This window comes from Dryobates pubescens, chromosome 8 (assembly GCF_014839835.1).
Source record: "Dryobates pubescens isolate bDryPub1 chromosome 8, bDryPub1.pri, whole genome shotgun sequence".
NCBI lineage: Eukaryota > Metazoa > Chordata > Aves > Piciformes > Picidae > Dryobates > Dryobates pubescens.
Genome location: NC_071619.1, coordinates 24,674,173 through 24,694,395, shown reverse-complemented (window position 1 = coordinate 24,694,395; position 20,223 = coordinate 24,674,173). Strand labels below are relative to the sequence as shown.

Here is a 20,223-nt window from a genome sequence, read left to right as displayed (position 1 = left end):
TGTCTACTGTAATTCAGGTGGAGATAACTCAACTTGGATTGTTTCTTCTGTTCCTACACAGTTCACATGTACCTGTACTACCTTCCAAATGCCATGTCGGGAGGCTCAATATTTTGAGATATTTGATGGTTGCAGCTCAGTTTTTATTCCCATTTCTCTTAGGACTCTTTACTGCACGCATCTGGTCACACAGCACTGTTTCTGGCTCCCCCTGTATGAAATTGCAGACAGGAGAGTAATGAATGGCAAACAGGAACCCATGCACTTCGAAGTACAGATTTGTCAAACTTTCATTTTCAAAGGAAACATTCATTTGCATAAAAATCAAGTAAGAATTCTGGCAATTTTGAGATGTAAACTGTGTAAACTTTCCATGAAAAAAAAAAAAAAAAAGCCAGCCTGGACAACATTATAAATTCTCTGTGTGTGAAGTTCTCAGCATTCCCCAGCTTCTTGCCCATTGGCTTCAACAGCACTATATCCTTAATACATCAATACCATACAGAAATCCCACAGATGCTGCACTTACATAAATTGGACTCAACAAAGCTTGTTGCTTTCCTGAAAAATGGGAGACAAGATTCCAAACAGCATAGTTTTGAGTTAACTCAATGTCTCTCAGCATTATTTCAGCTATATGTTCTTTGTGAAACAAAGCTCTTGCATATGAGGAGAAACAGCTCTTAAAGGTTCATACCCCGTAGCACTTCACTATTTGTTTCTTTCCTTCTTTGTTTCTAAACGTTTGTTTGCACCACAACGTGACATCACTCTACTCTCTTACAATCCAAGTAACTTTTAATATCCATTCATCTAAAACTATCATTCCTGTACTTTGGGATTCTGTTATCTCCATTTAAAAAAAAACCACCACTCTAAATTAAGTAAATAAAATACGGTGCCCTAAGATGTTATATTCCTGTATATTAACTGGTATGGGGACTTTGCTAGGGTCCTTTGTAAAGTGGAGTGTAAAATTAGTCACCACTTGTGACCAGCCACCAGCTGGATTTAACTCCATTGACCACCACTCTTCGGGCCTGTTGGCCCAGCCAGTGCTTTATCCAGCAGAGGGTGTGCTCATCCAAGCCACGAGCAGTTTGTCCACAAGAATTCTGTGGGAAATGGTGTCGTAGGCTTTTCAAAAGTCTAGGTAGACAACATCCACAGCCTTTCCCTCATCCAATAGTCAGGTCATCCTGTCATAGAAGGAGATCAGGTTGGTCAGGCAGGACCTGCCCTTCATAAACCCATGCTGACTGACCTGATCCTCTGGTTGTTCTCTGGATGGCATGTAATGGTGCTTGAGATGATCTGTTCCATGACCTTCCCTGGTACCAAGGTCAGACTGACAGGTCTATAGTTTCCCAGATCCTCCTTTCTTCCTTTCTTGTACATGACAAGACATGATGGGGTCTGGACACCACTAGCTTCACTGTGACTGTGTATAGTCCCCTAACATTCACCTATGCTCCCAACAGACCATTTAACAGGGATAATTGAGGACTGGGCTGAAGCCTTGATATCAATGCAAAGGCTTCTTTTTTTCACAGCTGTTCTTCTACTTGGCTGAAAAAAAGCCCTTGCAGGAGCTGTCAAGCCAAAGGAAATTAGTGTTTTCTCTGCTATGGAGTCTAATTGGTTTTGCCTCCACTGACAGCTCTTCAACCTAAATTAGGGGAACCAGGGAAATTATACTGAATGCTATTTGGCCTACTATGGGCTACTTCCCATATGCACATAATGACCAAAGGGAAGGTTTCTTTAATTCACTTTGCGCTGCAAAACTACAGAATGTGAGCACACAGCAAGCCCGTCACATAAAACATAATCTGCTGAAGATGTACATTAACTGAGTGATCAAAGGTACCTTTAGGGACCAACCTCACTTACAAGAAATGCAGAAAACTACATCTCCAGTGAGCAAGCAAGACAAAGGGATTTCTTTCACTTCCATAAATGAAGTCAGTCAGGCTTTCTTCTAACTTATCTCACTGACCTGTTTGAGGTTATCCTAAGTTAACCACATTACTCCTCTTATGTGTTTTCAGAGTCCTGCGGCCATTTTTTCTTGTTGACTCTACAGGGCTCAGCATGAGCCACAAGCCAGTATGATCCAGTTTCCACTCCTAGCTTTCCCTACATACATATTCTGTTTTGCAGACCCTCCCTGGTGGAATTCAGCTATCCAAGGATAAATTTGAATATCACCTCCCTTCCCCACCCCCCCCAAAGGCTTTTTCCTCTGAGCCTGCAAATATCTTTTGTGTGCAGCTTGTATCAACAAAGAAAATGCTTTTGGTAATGCACTTACAGCTTTGCACTTCAGTCATTGCACTATGAAACTAAGCTTCAGCCATGTAATTCCCACCCAAATAATGCAATATTTCTACACCTCCTTTAGCTGCTTACATTTTCAAGTTCTTTACTCACTTATACTTTGCTCAAATTAAAACTATGCACAGGTTCTCAAATTATAAACATTATCAGTAAAATCCCTTCTTGCATCAGCACACTCTACTCTTTTTAAATCTTTCAGCCATGCAATCAGCTTGGCTTTCCCCACTCAGGGCAGTCATATTGTTAGGAAGTGACCCACTCTGTCCACCCATCTGTTTTCCAATACTCTGAATAGGTCTGGAAACAAATCTGGCAGCAAAGGTCAAAATGAACTAAGCTTTCTGTACAAGCTGCAGGCCAATGAGCAGATAAGAATGGAAACCCCTCAAAAGTAATGGGTGAGTGGTGGTAATCAACATCTGAAAGATTAGGGAACTCCCTCTAACACTTTCTGCTCCCCGTTCCCTTGCAATGCACTTATGTCTAATGGCTTGTGTTCAGGCATTAAAATTTCAAGTCTGTATGCATATGGTTGTCCTGGCTGGTTTATGACAAATAAGAGACTTTTAGACTTGGACTATAGAAAGCTTCCTTAAATCCTTGCAATTAATAGAGAACACTAATGCAGTGACCCTGTCAGGCTTAAATCCTGTTTTCATCATCCTTTCAACCTGCAACTCAGCCTAAACAGTAAAAATCTCTTCTAAAATGATCAGTAGGGGTCAAGGCAACCAAAAAAGGCTGAAAAAGCAATGGGCAAAGGCTATTTTTTGCAAACAACACAGTGAGGTTTCCAGTATTTTCCCCTTTTCACAACAGGTTACTTTTGAAGTATGCTTAGCAAGTGTACCTATTTGACCATTTAGATTGATAGTATTTACCAATAGTCTAGACCAGGAGAAAAAAATATTGGGGAGAATATGGTCCTTTTCAGATTCTGAGAGTGGGCAAAGGAAAGATTTCAATTCCCAGATAATGACATGAACTCCAGCCTTCTAGGACAACCTGGACAAGCCATCCATTTCTGTTCCTTTCCTCCTTGAAGAGGGTTGCTGTGGGATGCATAGGAAAGAAAGATACAAAGGCTGTCTATGCCCATGTCCCAGTTTGAGCCACAAGCTGCTCAGGGCAAAAGGACAGAGAGTATTTTACCCCAAAAGAGTAAATAAAAACACTCACACAGAATTGGAGGTTAGATGAAAAATACTACTTTAAAAACAAAACAAAACACTCCCAACAATCCATGAACAGAATAACAACCATGTAAAACACAAAAGATATAAAGGCACAAAGGAAATACATACACAAACCAAAATCAACCGCGGCTGAGTTCTCTACCTGGGCCTACCAAGCTTCACTAGGCTAAAACCCCACCCCCACACTAAGCTTCAGTAGGCCCAGGAGCAGGCCAAACTGCACCCCAGCTCCAAGAAAGGCCCCCCAGGCCACAATGCCTCCCCGCAAGCCAGGCCGACTAGCCCTAGTGGCATAGCTAGAAATTAGCTTGCTGCAAAGGCCACAGTAAGCCTGCACTCCCCCACAAACCAGAGATAACAGGAGCTGCACACACCGGCAGAGAAGGGAGGAAAAAAGAGAAAGAACAGGCTGTGAGATCCGGCTATATAGAGATTGCAGGACGATGGGATGGAATAACAATAATAACAACATCCTGTGCCTCCCTCTAGACTGTCTAGCCCTTGGAGGACTTTTTATCTCTATGGTAGGACAGCTAGCCCTCAACCTATAACAGCCCACATGACACTGGTGACTGGACAGCCTAGGCTGAATTAATGTCAGGTGTCATTCCAAACAACATTTTAGATTTCAGCCCCATGCTCCCATACACATTGGACCAAGCCTTAAGCTCAGTTCAGCTTAATTAAACCAAGGACATTTCAGTGAATATCCAAGAGAACTGCAAATAAAATAGCTGTCTCAGGCTTTCAAGTTTTCAAAATCTTTCTTTGCTCTTTTCCAGTCTTAATAAAGCAAATGTGTCCACAAACTAAAACGAATTTTTCATCCACAGATGTTTACTGTCAAGTAACTTGCACAAAAAAGTTGTTACAAAATGTTAGTCAAAGGAATCCTTAAAAATCTACTTTTACTGTGACTTTTTTATGGCTACAGAATAGACATGAGTAATCTAAAACAAGAGTGAAAGACAAAAGTCAGGTGAGGTGTTGTTCATAATTACATCCATGTCATCCTTAGGATATTGGTTTTAAATTCACTCCCCAGCTTCTTTTTAATTTAATGATTTTTCCCCTACATCTTTTCGTCGTTGAATGCAGTGACAAAGACACAAAACGTAGCTTTTAACATGGCCATAAATGGATTTTTTATGAAGACATAGATAATAGCTTATCTGATTTATGGGACAATTTTCTTACCATGATTTCAAAAGTCTAAAGACACGGAGAATTTGTTCCTCTGATACTTTCTTCATATATACCCAGGTAAGATAGTTATGTTGGAAAGAACAAGTCACCCCAGTGTCAGAATAGTTGCATGCCTTTCTAGCAATTTAATATAGTAATTCACCCCTGGAGAGATTAAAAACAACTTTTCCTCAAATTGAATTTCTCCTCCCTTCCTGAATAGGGCCACTGAAGTCAAAAGAAGTAGCTTTTACTTCCCCTTAGTTACAGTGAAACTGCTATAATCATACAGCTGCACCACTGACAGTCAGCAGAAGCATTATTTGCTCCTAACACATATACTTAGCAGCCTTTCCAGATGTCTCCATCTCCAATTTACAACTTATTAATGTTTCATTCATTTATTACAGTTGGTTTATAAGGGACATATGTGGACTAGGAATATTTTTTGACTTATTTCAGGGAAGAGCATTAAGAATACTGCGAGAAAACAGAGGCTTATAGCTACATAATTTTGCAAGGAGCCACACAAATAAGAATGCAGGTCAACCTTTTCTATTGTTATTAAATTGCTACACAGACCCAACAGCTATTTTCCAGTATTATGCTTTGAAATTAGAGTTTATTCAAGACTCTTCTTATGCCTTCCAGCTATTCCTAACTGGCAGAAGTCTAGTAGCAGTTTATTAACATGGACTCTTATACCTCAGCTGTAACTCAGGACACACTCAACAAAGAGTGGTCTTCCCTGGCCTGGTGATGATTTCAACAGGAAAAAACATGAATGAGTTATTTTCTCTCACAGCCCAAAATTACGTTGTGGAATTCATCACCAGTTTATGTTCTGGAAGCTAATTACAGACAAGTTAAAAAATAAATACTTCCATGAATTTAAATGCAATTCAAGAAGATGAAACTTCCAGCAAAGAAAATAACTAAGGAGTTGATCACTACAAGTTAAGAAAGTATACTAGGAAAACAATATGTACTGTCTGCTTATACTCTTCACTACACTGAGCTACATGAACCCCTATTGTAAACAATTGCTATATCTTTACGTTCTGGAAAATTACTCTGACTTGTTTTCCAGCGCTGAATAATAATAATAATATAAATACACAGAAGAATCTTCTAACGTGTATTAAAGATATGTGACAAGAACATAATTAGCATGTGAAATTACTGAAGTAAGAGCTGGCAGCAGCAGACACACAAAGCTATGCATTTGCTTTGAGTAAGTTGTTTCAAGCCCTCAAATTGTATCATGACAACTTCACACTACTCAGGAAACAAATGGTAATAAATAATATTAAATGTATGAAAAAAAAAATAATTCCCACTACATATGAAGAAAACCCCAAAGATTTATAGCATGCACTTTCAGAGGGGGCATAACATGACACTAAAACATAAAGTTGTGTAGGATTCCTTATCACTCCCTGAGGACTTCATCAGTCAAAGCTTCTGCTTGGCATTGACACAGTAACAGTCCAAAAATTCACAATTGTTCACACCTCGTGGCTCTGTCCCTGATGCAGAAACAGGTGAGATTTCGGCATTATCATTTCTGGTCTCATTAGGATGATCAAAAAATTTCCCACAGTGCCCCTTTTGGATGGGGGGGGGGACAGAGTCTTGTACTGTTTCTTAATTTCAAGTATCTGTATAAAATTGTAAATACTGTATATTTTGTACATATTCATTGCATTCCATTGTAGAGTGTAGTTTTGCCTGTAAATACAGCCTTCATTTACTTCCAACTGAGCTGGTCTGGCAAAACTAATGTTGGGGGGGGGAATTTCAACCACACACAGCAAATGCCAGGTTCCTGTGCCTCTCTGCTCAGTAGCTTATACACAGTTTTATATGTGAATTTACAATCTAGCTCCAGCTCAGGAGAAAAGCCTTTTGTAATTCAGTATCCTGGTATTTTTTACATTCAGACTCTGCAGGTAATCAGTAAGAAAGTAAAATTGGAGCTTTCCAAACCAGAACCCATGTCCATATGTACTGTGATTTACTAAATCTGATCAACAATAGTCTGAAAAAAATGCTGATTCAAGAGAACTGAAAATATGCCTTGAGATCGTGTTTGTTCTGCTAAAATCCCCCTCAGAAGGTAGGCAGGCACTCCCGCTGCATGACCAGCTGGCTGGCCTGGCTGGCTTCTTTCCACTTGCCTACCAAGCCAGCTGGGCATCAGGCCAGTACATCAAGCAGCTGCTGGCTGAGCAAGAATGACATTTCAAAAAAAAACAACCCACTGAAAGAAGTTGTTCTGTTTTGCTGAAGTTCCACCATGTCGACACTCTGTTCCACCATGGGATAAAACAAAAGGTCAACAACCCAGAATTTTCCACAACACGCCCTTTTCTGGCCAATTTTAGTCACAGCCTGTATGTGTGCTGCTATTATTGCCTTTCAACAAAAAAATGTGTCTTACAGCAACTGCTTCAATTTCTCTTCAGAAGGAGTACTGGAGGACTTAAAGACGAGTCCATGTTGATTAATTTAATCAAGCTTTTATAACTAACATGCAATGTGATAAAATTCTGCATATCTGCAAAGAGGATTCAGTATTTTAAAAGGGCTACAGTTAAATGCTACCTTCTACAAGATGTTTATAAATGTAACTCTTTTGTCAGCAACTTGGTCAATTCTGCTGCTTAAAGTACTAATTTCACAACACTACATACTGTAACCAGAGGGATATTTTACAAAGACTTAAGTCATCCTTCAACAAGGCCAAATGCCAGGTCCTGCACTTGGGTCACAACAACCCCAAGCAACACTACAGGCCTGGGGAAGTGTGGCTGAAAAGCTGTCTGGCAGAAAGGGACCTGAGGGTTCTAATTGACAGACAACTGAATATAAGCAAGCAGTGTGTCTAGGTGGACAAGAAAGCCAAAGGCATCCTAGCTTGTATCAGAAACACTGTGTCCAGCAGGAGTAGGGAGGTGATTGTCCCCTTGTACTCAGCCGTAGTGAGGCCACACCTTGAGTATTGTGCTCAGGTTTGGACACCTCAATACCAGGAAGATGTGGAGGTGCTTAAGTGAGTGCAAAGGAGGGCAATGAAGCTACTGAAGAGCCTGCAGAATAAATCTTAAGAGCAACTGAGGGAGTGGGGGCTGTTTGGTTGAAAGAGAGGAGGCTGAGGAGAGACCTCATTGCTCTCTCCTATTACCTGAAAGGACACTGGGGAGAGGCTTGGTGCTGATCTCTTCCTCCAGATAATTAGTGATGGAACAAGGGTGAGCAAGCTCAAGCTGCAACAGAGTAGGTTTAGACTGGACATTAGGAAAAAAATTTTCATGGTAAGAGTGGTCAGGCATTGTAATGGGCTTCCCAGGGAGGTGTTTGAATCACCAACCCTCATTGTGTTTAAAGGTCGTTTGGATGTGGTGCTTGGGGATATGGTTGAGGGGAGAACTTTTTAGAGTAGGGTTATCAGTTGGACTTGGTAATCCTGAGGGTCTTTTTCAACCTGAATGTTTTGGTGATTCTGTGATCATGCATGTAGTCTTATCCTACTGATCTACTACCACTATATCAACCTAAAGTAACCAGTAATGTAGAGTGGTCCATGTTATTTGTACAACAGCCTCCCCCTGTTTATGAGATCTGCTCACCTTTTCATATATTTCTAATACAGTTTAAGCTATAATAGAGTTGCAAATATCAATATTGCACTAATTAGAAGACAGTACTAGAATTCAAATGCATTACCTTATGCCAGTGCATTTTGGGTGTTGAAAAGGATGATAGTCAGAATGCTGTAGATAATTCAGTCTCATAGTCCCCTAATTTATTTCATGTCTCTCTCAGCTGCTACAGCTTTCCACCCACTCCTACTAGGTCAAATTTAAGATCAAATTTGATTCAGTTATCAGGCTGCTCAGGTGATTTTTCTTCTGTAAGAAAATTGCATTCAACACAAATTTCATTCATACAAAATCATTTATTCAGCAAGTTGATGGAAAAACTGGACACAAATGGAAAACAGTGATTAATTGTTGGGGTTTTGGTTGGGGTTTTTTGTGTTTTGTTTGTTTTACGGCAGGCCAAAGGAAATATCTTTGTTGTATGTCCATTCCATTTTCAGTCTGATTTCATTAATAAAAGTCAACTAATCCAAAGTAATATTTAGGTTTACAAAACCTCACACAAACAACAAAACAAAACACAAACCCAACATTTATCTCCTACCAGTTTTATGCCTGTGCCATCCATAGCACATAATTTTGAAGAGGCCATTGAAAGATGAACAAATAGCTACCTTCAACTACAAAGCCTTTCTAAAAGACATCAATACATATGGCCTCACTTTCCTGCTTGAAATAAGAAATACTGAACTTTCCTCACATACATTTTTAAACAGATTAATCCCATGACTTTTCTAAAGACGACACCTTGTTTAAAGCACAAAAACAAAATATTAATCGTTCTTAAATAATGGCTTTAATATTTTCAAGCCAAGGACATTTCCTTTCTCAAAAGACAGTAACAGATGTTAATTATGTTCTACTTCCCCCTCTATAATTTATCCTCTCTTCAAAATGGGTCGAGACACCTCTGATTCCTCTGAAATCAATTTCTGTAAGCACCAAATTAATGTATTTTCTTATTAAAAAAATCAATTTTAAAAAAATCATGTTAACAGATGCATTAAGGAAAGAGGAAAGAATGGATCCACAAAACAACAAAAGTAGATTAATTAGTCTTCAGCTGACAAATTTCTAGGCCAAGACTCATGACTCATCTTTTCCAATTAAATACACTGTGAAGTACAAGTATTATTTTACTGCTGTTGATAACTTCTTACTTTATATTCTAATAGATGTTAAACTGCTTCAGACATGTTTTCCAGCATGGTTTCTTAAGTTGTTACAACCACTTCAGGTTTTTTGTTTTCCTGGACATAGACTGAAAAATCTTGAGATTCACCTTCGCCTCCATTTTCAACAGTAAAACAGGAGGCCTTTGGGATAACTGGCCTCCTGAACTGATTGATAGGGTCAGGGAGCAGTAGAGTCCCCCTGAAATCCACGAGGAAGTAGTTAGGGACTTTCTGAGACAATTGGATACTCACAAGTTCAAGGGACCTAGGATGCTGAGAGAGCTGGCAGATGAGCTGGCCAAGCCTCCCTCCGTTATTTACCACCAGTCCTGGCTAACCAGAGAGGTCCCAGATGACTGGAAACTGGCAAGCATGATGCCCATCCACAAGAAGGGCTTAATGGAGGAACCTGTAAACTACAGGCCTGTCAACCTGACCTCAGTGCCAGGCAAGACTATGGGAGCAGATCATCTTGAAGGCAATCACAGTGCACCTGCAGGATGGCTAAGGGATCAGGCCTAGCCAGCATGGATTTAGGAAGGGCAGGTCCTGCCTGAGCAACCTGATCTCCTATGATCAGGTGACTGCCTGGTGCATGTGGGGAAGGTAGTGAATATAGTCTGCCTGGACTTCAGCAAGGCCCTTGACACCATCCCCCACAGCAAACTCCTGGCCAAGCCTTCAGCTCATGGCTTGGACAGCAGCACTGTATGCTGGGTTAGGAACTGGCTGGAGGGTCGAGCCCAGAGAGAGGTGGTGAATGGTGCCACATCCAGCTGGCAGCCAGTCACCAGTGATGTCCCCCAGGGATCAGTGCAGGGCCCAATCCTATTCAATATCTTTGCTGATGATCTGGATTAAGGGGATTGAGTCCACCATTAGGAAGTTTTCAGATGACACCAAGTTGATCTGTTAGAGGGTAGAAGGGCTCTGCAGAGGGACCTTGACAGGCTAGACAGATGGGCAGAGTCCAACATGATGGCATTTAACAAGTCCAAGTGCCGGGTGCTGCACTTTGGGCACAACAACCCCATGCAGTGCTACTGGTTGGGGTCGGAGTGGCAGGAGGGCAGCCAGGCAGAAAGGGAGCTGGGGGTACTGGTTAACAGCTGGCTGAACGTGAGCCAGCAGTGTGCCCAGGTGGCAAAGAAGGCCAATGGCATCCTGGCCTGCATCAGAAATAGTGTGGCCAGCAGAAGCAGGGAAGTCATTGTGCCCCTGTACTCACTGGTTAGGCCACACTGGGCCACTCAATTTAAGAAGGACATTGAGACAATTGAACATATCCAGAGAAGGGCAACAAGGCTGGTGAGAAGTCTCAAGCACAAAGCCCTATGAGGAAAGGCTGAGGGAGATGGGGTTGTTTAGCTTGGAGAAGAGGAGGCTTAAGCGAGACCTTATTGCTCTCTACAACTACCTGAAAGGAGGTTGTAGACAGGTGGGGGTTGGTCTCTTCTCCCAGGCAACCACCAACAGAACAAGACGACACAGTCTCAAACTGTACCGGGGAGGTGAGGAGGAAGTTCTTCACAGAAAGAGTAATTGGCTATCGGAATGTTCTGCACAGGGAGATGGTGGAATCACTATCCCTAGAGGTGTTCAAGAGGGGACTGAATGTGGCACTTGAAGCCATAGTTTAGTTCTCTTGAGGTGTTAGGTAATAGGTTGGACTTTATCTCTGAGGTAATTTCCAACCTTATTGATTCAATGATTCTATGATTCTTTTGGAGGCAAGTAATGCTCAACTTCTCTCTCTTTAAGCATATTTTTAAGCTGGCAAGAAGCTGAATAAAGGAAATACTATTAACGCATTTCAATTTCTACCAATGTGACACGTCTTATCAGCTAAGTTATCTTGGGATATGAAATAAGGATATCTGATGAAGTCTGAAGGGCAGAATAAAGACTGTTTTCACAATAGAGAGTCATAATTATTAGAGGTTATTCCATATATCTGTAAACAATCTAAATGTAACAGAACAGTGAGAGGTTTTGGATTATTTTGAGTACTCAACACTAAAACTGACTGTAGAGAGTTGCAGAAATATCTCATCCTGCACAACCTGAGACAAAGAGGCACATGAAGTTCAGTGTTTGTAAAAGCAAGCCAATTTAGATGGGGAAAACATAGCCTGACTGAATAAAGGTGTGGTCTAAATTACCCCACTCTGCCCATAAGACATTGTGTTGTGTGCAGCTATTCAAAATTTCTCATTCTCAAATAGATAAAGGATTAAAAGAGTAGAAAATGAAATGTTACAATCCCTGTCTTGAAAACACTTGAATTTTAACTCCTCATATATATTTAAAAAAAAGTTAACTGGAAAAAAATTGAGGCAAGTTATCAAAGATCTTGTAAAGAAAATATTAATTGGAAAAAAATTACAAAGAAGTAGTATTATAAAAATTCATTTAATCATGATAAGGGCAAACAGTGAAGGAGCACTCCCTTCTTTTACTACAGAAACTCAAAGGCTTTGAACTTTTTGGTAGATAATTTTAAAAAGTATCTTCCTCTTACAACCATGAAACTGTGGAACTTAATGTCACAGTGTGTTGTGGAGATCAAAAGTTTGATTTCTCTTAAATTAGCAATTAAATACATTCAGGGAATAGAAGTCCATCAAAATTTATTAAATACTCTGATGTAAATACTAGGGATATCTTTAAAGGACAAGCTTCCCTGAAACCACAGGAGAAATACATTACTGTATCAGTTTCATCCTTCTGTTCTTTCAGTGCCGGCTGTCGGACACCATCAGGAGTACACAACTAGTTCAACTGCAAGTGCTGTCTTTATGATAGAATTATTTAGAAATTACAAGCTTGATTTAGGTTGTCTAATTATTCCTCTTTTCTCCCCACCTCAAACTCTGACACAGCTTTTATATGATAGTTTCTTTTTCTAGACCAAATTTATCTCTGCATGTTTATGCCTGCTGAGAAGTGGAGCAAGCCTTTGTCCTCATGATTAAATGATTTAATAAGCACATTTAGATCTGGACTTCTCAGGAGATAATCTTATGGTCTGCTAGTGTCACTGCAAAGAAATACTAGTAACAATTCAAATACATTCCATACTGGCTCACTGCAGTTTTCTATCCCATGCTCTTTAGAAACCCTGAGTCAGAATCTGGAGTACCTTGCGCTCTGTGGAGATGACACAGAAGCTGAAGATCAGATTCTTGAAAGTCTGAATGGGATTCTCCTGGCTCTTAATGAAGACAGCTAAGTATCATTTCAGATCACTATTTAACCATTTGCACAATCTAAGATCGTTCCCTGGAGGTTTTCATCTATTGTGATAAACTATACTGCAAGAAATTATTGCTGCTGGAACTATAGCTGTCCTCAGCCTGTTCTGTTGTTTTGTTTGGGTTTTTTTCTTCTTTGTATACTCACAGATCTACCTGTAACCAGATAAAGCCACTAGTCACTAAATACTTGAAACTGCAGAGAAAGTCCAGGTTTATTATCTTACTTACCACAAACTCCCAGGAATAAATTGGAGTGTCAGGAATTTAAGTAATTTGTGGTTTCCTTACAAGAAAGTCTTTAAAGTCTCTGCACACAAACCACTATTTATTTGAATCTCCTGGCAGATGGTAATTTACTACCCTACAGACAATTAGCTATATTTTAAATGGGGGTGGGGGTGGGGGGGTGGTTGGGAAGAGAAGACTAAAGGATTTGACTATTCTAATTACTAGTCTAATAAAAAGGTGTTGTGCCTACTTAGTAAATTGTTAGACGATACTTCAGGAATAGAATCTTTATCCCTCACTTCCTGTGCTGTATGCAAGCATCCTTTTATAGTCAGAGAAGATAAAACTGCTTCCCTCTTTTGCTTTGCCACCTGTGATTCAATTCAGCATGAAGCAGAATAATCTGCTGGAACTACACTTGCTGCAACTGTTCCCATATATTTGGGCCAAGACAGCCTTCGAGTACCTTGTTAAATAGAACCTTGGATCCCACATCCATTCAGAGCTCCACGAAACAAAGCAACATGTAAAAAAATAAAAAGTTGCAAACCTACTGCAGGTATTATTAACATTCTTATCATTACAGAGCAGAGATCCTCCAGCCTACTCAGAGAGAGTGGGATCTTCGTAACTTTAGCAAAAATCCTGAAGGGCAATCCACGATGTGCAGTGAAAGCAGCCCAGGTGCTTTCAGAGATAGCCAAGAATGGTACGTTGCACTAGAGTGTTACTACAAGGGTGATTCCAGCACACAGCTGTATGTATCCCTGCTTGAGTTTTGTTTCATGGCTATCAGCTATTGGTTTTGCAATTGCAATTATTCCATTCAAACATGGCAAAAACCTGCCAAGTTCCTCTCCTTTACCTACACAGAGGAAATGAAGAAACCATGCATCGAAGCAGATTTGGTTCTAATTTTGATACCTTTCCTGGAGAGCACAGACCAAGAAATGTTGCTTCATGCTGGGAGGGCTATTGGCCGTATCTGTTACGATAATCGTAAGTACTGACTCGAGAACATGCAATTTTCCCCAGCTATTTTATAAGGCTTTGTCATCTGTAACTCATAATACATTTTATGAGACCTGAAGACACAATACACTTCAGCCTCCAGTTAGATACATAATCCACAAAGCTCTCGGACACCAAGCTGAATGTATCCCAAACACCACCTAAACTCCTATATTTTTACCTTCAAGATGACACATCTTTGTCAGAACTACCACCACAGAGGTACTAGAGCAGCAGAGCCTCCTACATATCTTAATTTTACAGAACTGTCTTGGGCCAAAATCCTGAATGGTTATGTCTTCCTCTAATAACAGTATCCTATAAAGGCAGGCACTTTTTAAAAGAGTGCATCATTAAAAACACACTCTAAAAAATACTGAGATTTTTAACTATGCAAGGAATGGTGTTGTCCAGCAGCTCTAGGGAGGTTTTCTTCCACCTCTACTCTGCCCTGGTGAGACCACACCTGGAATATAGTGTCCAGTATTGGGCTCCCCATTTCAAGAAAGATAGGGATCTACTGGACAGAGTCCCACAAAGAGCTGCAAGGATGATCAAAGGGCATGAACATCTCTCCTGTGAAGAACTACAGAGAGACCTGGGGCTGTTTAGTCTTGAGAAGAGAAAGTTGAGAGGCAATCTTATCAATATCTGTAAGTATTGAGATGTGGGTGCCAAGATGAAGCTGACAGTCTCTTTTTGGTGGTCCCCAGTGATAGGACAAGGAGCAACAGGTACAAGCTAGAACACAGGAGGTTCCACCTCAATGTGAGACACTTCTTTATAGTGAGGATGACAGAACACTGGAACAGGTTACCCAGAAGGTTTGTGGAGTCTTCTTCTCTAGAGGCTTTCAAAATGCATCCAGATGCATTCCTGTGTGGCCTACCCTAGGTGATACTGCTTTGGCAGAGGGTTGAACTCCATCTCTAGAGGTTCCATCCAACACTTAAGTCTGTGATTCTGTGTGATTCTCTGGGAACTACTGCTTGCATACAGAAGATCTTTTTGCTCCTTATTTTTGCACAAAGCCAGTACACTAGCTTGTCTGTTGGTCTCACAAATTAAGACCTTTGAATTTACTTGCACCCAGAGTTGAAGATTTTTTTTCCTTAACCTTTAATTCCCAGATTGGCTAGAAATGTTTATTGCTTACTAGAGGTAATTCAGAACATTTCACCCAGTATCTTCTACCCTTTTCCCTCTACCTTCAGCCAACCTTTTCTTATTTTTCTAGTGTAGACCATTGTAGCTTTATCTAAAAAGCTATGGGTTTACCTCCCTGCACTGCTCCCCTGAAATCCAAGCATGATAGGTACCTCATAATAAATTTCACTAGCCCTCTGCAAATTACATATATTAGCCAAGGAATGCTACATAACAGTTTAAAAGAACTTTTCCACTATGATTACATAAAAGGCTCACACACTTACTGTATACCAGCATTACTACAGCATAGAGCCACACAGCAAATCTGCTTCACATCTGCTAGAACACAGGCACAGGGATTTGACAACATGATTGACTGTAAGATACATGCTTTAGTGATTTCTAACACAGCAATAAATACATAACAGGACAAAAAACCCCCACCAAAACCAAACAAAAACCCAAACCAAACCCACCAAAAAAAAAACAAAACCCAAAGCAAAACAAAACCAACAAACTGCTTCAGTGATTCCCTGACTGAATTACAATTGTATATGTAATAATAGCACCCAGACACTTCCTGGTGTCTGTCACACATGTTATCACTCAAGTTCCAGTCCAGCTCTCAGCACAACATTGCTGCACAAGCAGGTCATTGTACTGTTAAGAAACCATCACTGTCCAACTCTTTATTTCATAGTTCCTGGCATTTCCAAAATCATGTCAGATAGTAAGCTTTCATTCATTACAAGACAAACTACAAAAAGAATGAAAACAGTTATCAGTGTTTACCTCAGCAGTACTGCAGGTGGTCAGAGAAGGGCCACAAGAATTAGAGGGCTGGAGCACCTCTGCTACGAGGACAGACCAGGGCTGTTGGGTTGGGGCGATTCAGCCTGGGTAAGAGTAGGCTCCAAGGAGACCTAATTGCGGCTTTCCAGTATCTTAAGGGGGTCTACAAGAAACCTGGGGATGGACTTTTTAGGGTGTCAGGTAGTGATAGGACTAGGGGGAAATGGAACAAAACCACAAATGGGTGGATTCAGATTGGATGTTAGGAAGAATTTTTTCCACCATGAGGATGGAGAGACACTGGAACAGATTGCCCAGGGAGACGGTAGAAGCTCCATCCCTGGAGTTTTTTAAGGGCAGGCTGGATGTGGCTCTGAGCAACCTGATCTAGTGTGAGGGGGGTTGGAACTAGATGATCCTTGAGGTCCCTTCCAACACTAACAACTCTATGATTCTGTGCTCATGCAATTGCCCTTATGTATTTTTCACATTGGCTTAACTCCTCAAGTCAAAGTAGAACAAGGAGTTTTTACAAAACTGTCTTCAACCTGCATTTCCCACACATATGCATTAGTCTGAACCCACAGCATAAAGGCTGTACAAACTCTAGGAAAGTGACAAAAAACAGACTATCTTGGTTGGGTCCTTTTTGCTGGTTTAATTTGTTCCTATTTAATCACCTTTAATTTCCATGCTTACAATTACCAGGGGATCTTCAGGAAGAGCTGGTGAAGGTAGGAGTAATCACGTCACTTGTCAGAATATTAACTGATTATGCAGAGAGTGAACCACTTGTCCACGTTGATCTACTGGCCTTATACAATCTTGCAGACCTTGGTAAGTAAATGTTCTTGTATCTTGGGAGGAAAATATCATGTTCACATTATCACTTCCCTTCCACGTTCATGCAGAATACTCACAGGCTTGTGGGTTTGATTTGGGTTGCTTTTTGGGGTGTTTTTTTGGGTGGGTTATATGGGGCAGGAGGTGATGGGGGTGTTTCTTTATTTGGTTTGTTGTTGTTTTTTGTTTGTTTTTAAATAATACTGGCCACAGCATATGTATTGGAGAAGCAACTACTCTTTCCTAGAGTACCAAAAACTGCTGGTACTATATTAAAACAAGATGTAACGGACAGCATTTGACCAAGAACTAAGTACAGAGGGCATAACATAGCTTCATTGGGCAAAATGACACTTTTAACTCCTTTGGACACTGTACATTAAATACATATTAAAATTACATTGACATGTCAGTTTTTATGTAAAATTAATGAAACGGCTTCCCTTTTCATTTAAACAACTTTCAAAACAAAGACCGCACCACTGATTTAAAATATATTTGCACAACTTTAAAGAAGTTGTAAGCAGCAATGGAAGAAAAGGACCAAGTAGAAAGTTAACACACCTTGCACATGGTCTGATGACAATCTGATGTACTGCTTGCTGCATTTATGGAGGAGAAGCGGAGAAGAGGGTATGGCATCACACTGTCACACTTAAAGAGGTCTGTCCTTTATAGATCTCCTAAATTACCGAATTCCATATTCCATTCAAATGTGTTCTGTGTCAAGCAGCAGCAAGCTTTAAAAAAGAAAATAAATTGATCCTTGTAACATAGACCTTGTATATATTTAGGATCCCACCAAGACTAGAACCATCTAATTAAGGCAGAAAATATACTGCTACAGCAAACTTGTGTATGCCAACTTGATATATTAATTATACTACAGATGGAAAAAAAATCAAAATCCTGACTTTATCATATACACAGATACTGCCAAGGAAGCTCTAAGCAAGACAAGAGTTGCTGAACAGCTGGTGAAACAACTGAGAAGAGCAGAAAGCCATGAGAGGTTAGAAATAGTCTTTGAGATCCTGCAGGCACTTGCAGAAAATGGTAAGGCTCCTTTCAACTTAGAGGAATGAAGGGATACAGAATACTAGCACTTAGCTTAAGCTCTGGGTTCTGAGTTTGCCACGGGATCCTACAAATGGAATTAGCAATCCCTTCAGAACATATGAAATCCTGGCCTAAGCAAGACTGAAGGCAACCAAGAAAGGAAGGAGAGACTAGCATTCCACTCTATTTCACTGGATCCATAATATAGCAGATTCAAATTCATATTATTCATGGTGTGTAAGGGGAAAGCAGACTAGAGAGTTTTCTTTCTAATAAGAAAAAAAAATTACAACCAAATAGCATAAAAGTTGTCCAAGTGGTCTGACAAGCACTGAGAATAATTTATTAAAAATACCTAGATACCCAATACAGATGTTGAAGAAATGAAAACTCATGACTACCAACACAAGAAATGTCCAAGATCAAGGCAGAATGAGCAAAGCTTGTGTGTTGGTGTCATCCTAGCACCAGAATGTCTGTTACAAACAAAATCAAAACAGTGGCTGCACCTGAAAAAAAGACTGGCTAAAGTTCAAGGATTTAGCTTCCTAGTCTGAAACACTTTAAAAAGACCCAAGAAGCTTTTAGTGTGCTTTTACTGTGATCTCTACAGATGCTCTGAAAGTGCAGTTGGTGGAGGCAGGAGTGCAAGAGGTGTTGTCTGAGATCCTGCTGAGGCTCAAGGGCAGTTCACAAGCTGAAGATACATGCATTCTGAAGGCTGCATCAAATCTTATTGCCTCTCTGCTTCTTGGAGGTAAAGAAAAAATAAATAAAATAAATACTTTCAGCCCAGATACATAAAGAAACTACATCAAAAAGTCCCCTTTGCAGAGGAGTTACCATTCACTCTGCCACTTTCACTTCCTTAACAGGGACACATCTGCAATCTTTTTGTAATCCTCGGGGCAATTCTTTTCAGACACCATGCTTTTTCACTTTGATAGGAGCCTACTGCTCACGCTTCCATGCTTCCCTTCAAGCATATATTGCCTCAGGTCATCTAATACCACTGTGACCACTCCCACACACAATGCAATTGCAAGCACAAGAACATCAGGCCACTGTAGCTGTATCTGCGATTGTCAGTTCACATCCTGCTTCTGAAACTTAACTTCCAAAGCTGGTCTAAGAACCAATTTTAAATTTAAACTAACCAACAGATTAAGTTCACGCAGTACTACTCACGTTTCCTCATTCACTATTCCAAATCCACATGTGCTTCAAACACTTCCATTAACAAATGAAATGCAAAGACTTTCCTCTAATGCAATTTCTGTATCTGTCTCTTAGGAGCAGACTGCACACACTGCTGACCTAGATTTTTCATTAAGTCTTTAAGCTGATTTTAGGAACAACACAAAAAGGCTGAAGACCTAACAGCAACTTGGATTAGGTGGCCCTGCTATGTTGTTTTTTTGGGCAATACAGATTAAAGAATAAAACCTTAAGAACCAGACACTTATACCACCCCTCAGCACTCCGGTCCCAAAGCAGCCAACAATTCAAAGGTCTTAAATTATTAACTATAACAACAATCATTAAATCACCATTGATTCAAATTTCCCCAAGTACAAATAGAACAGTTCACTTTGGGGGCAATTACAAACAGACATGAGATGTTTTCTTTATCACACCACAGAAAAGTAGTTTTTTTTATTGCTAAGGGATATGGCATCATCTCCCAGAATGTGGGTATTTGTATCACACCCAAACACATGCAGCTACAGAGACAGAAGCAACAGTTATTACTAATTCTACCAAAACATAGTAAGGTTGGTTATTCTGCCTTTCAAAAAGGGAAAGCTACTGTTTGTGTGCAGACAGAAAAGCAACACTGCTCGATTTCACTGCTCTCTGCCTCTGAAACAGTAACATTCTTGCACTTCAGCAGACAGCAGACCTTTAACTTACAGATACTAATGATACTGAAATAATTTGAGGGACAGAATTGTAAAAATGAAGGTGGTCAAGCATGCAAGCTTCCATATTAGTGTGTGCCCCTCCTCCCTAAAATCTCACATTATTAGAGGGGAAACTCTGAATATATTTCACAGCAAATGCATTTGTTAGAAGTAAGAAACAAACCCACAAAGTTATTGATGGTTAAGGTTTTAAGTCACTTTGAGAAAGGGAAAGTTACTCAGAAACACCTAGGGCAGAAAAAAAAAAATCTCAGGATAAGCCATTTCATCTTTCACACTATTCTATTACAGAAAGCAATGAGCCTTAATATTATGCAGAGAGACTCTTATAAACAGACTCCTGAAAGGCATACTGTGCTGCATCAGTCTGCAGGAGATAACCCACTGTGTTTTCTGTC

At 40.2% G+C, this 20,223-nt stretch overlaps 1 protein-coding gene across 1 annotated transcript in view; it reads left to right on the top strand.

Moving 5' to 3' along the window:
* LOC104307838 (rap1 GTPase-GDP dissociation stimulator 1) overlaps positions 1-20,223 on the top strand; it is a 35,113-nt gene that overhangs the window by 1,138 nt on the left and 13,752 nt on the right. Inside the window, exons 2-7 of the mRNA XM_054163678.1 lie at positions 12,678-12,788; positions 13,633-13,755; positions 13,920-14,045; positions 16,707-16,835; positions 17,772-17,897; positions 18,514-18,657. Coding sequence (XP_054019653.1) covers positions 12,678-12,788; positions 13,633-13,755; positions 13,920-14,045; positions 16,707-16,835; positions 17,772-17,897; positions 18,514-18,657 — 759 coding nt within the window. The remainder of the gene's footprint in view (positions 1-12,677; positions 12,789-13,632; positions 13,756-13,919; positions 14,046-16,706; positions 16,836-17,771; positions 17,898-18,513; positions 18,658-20,223) is intronic.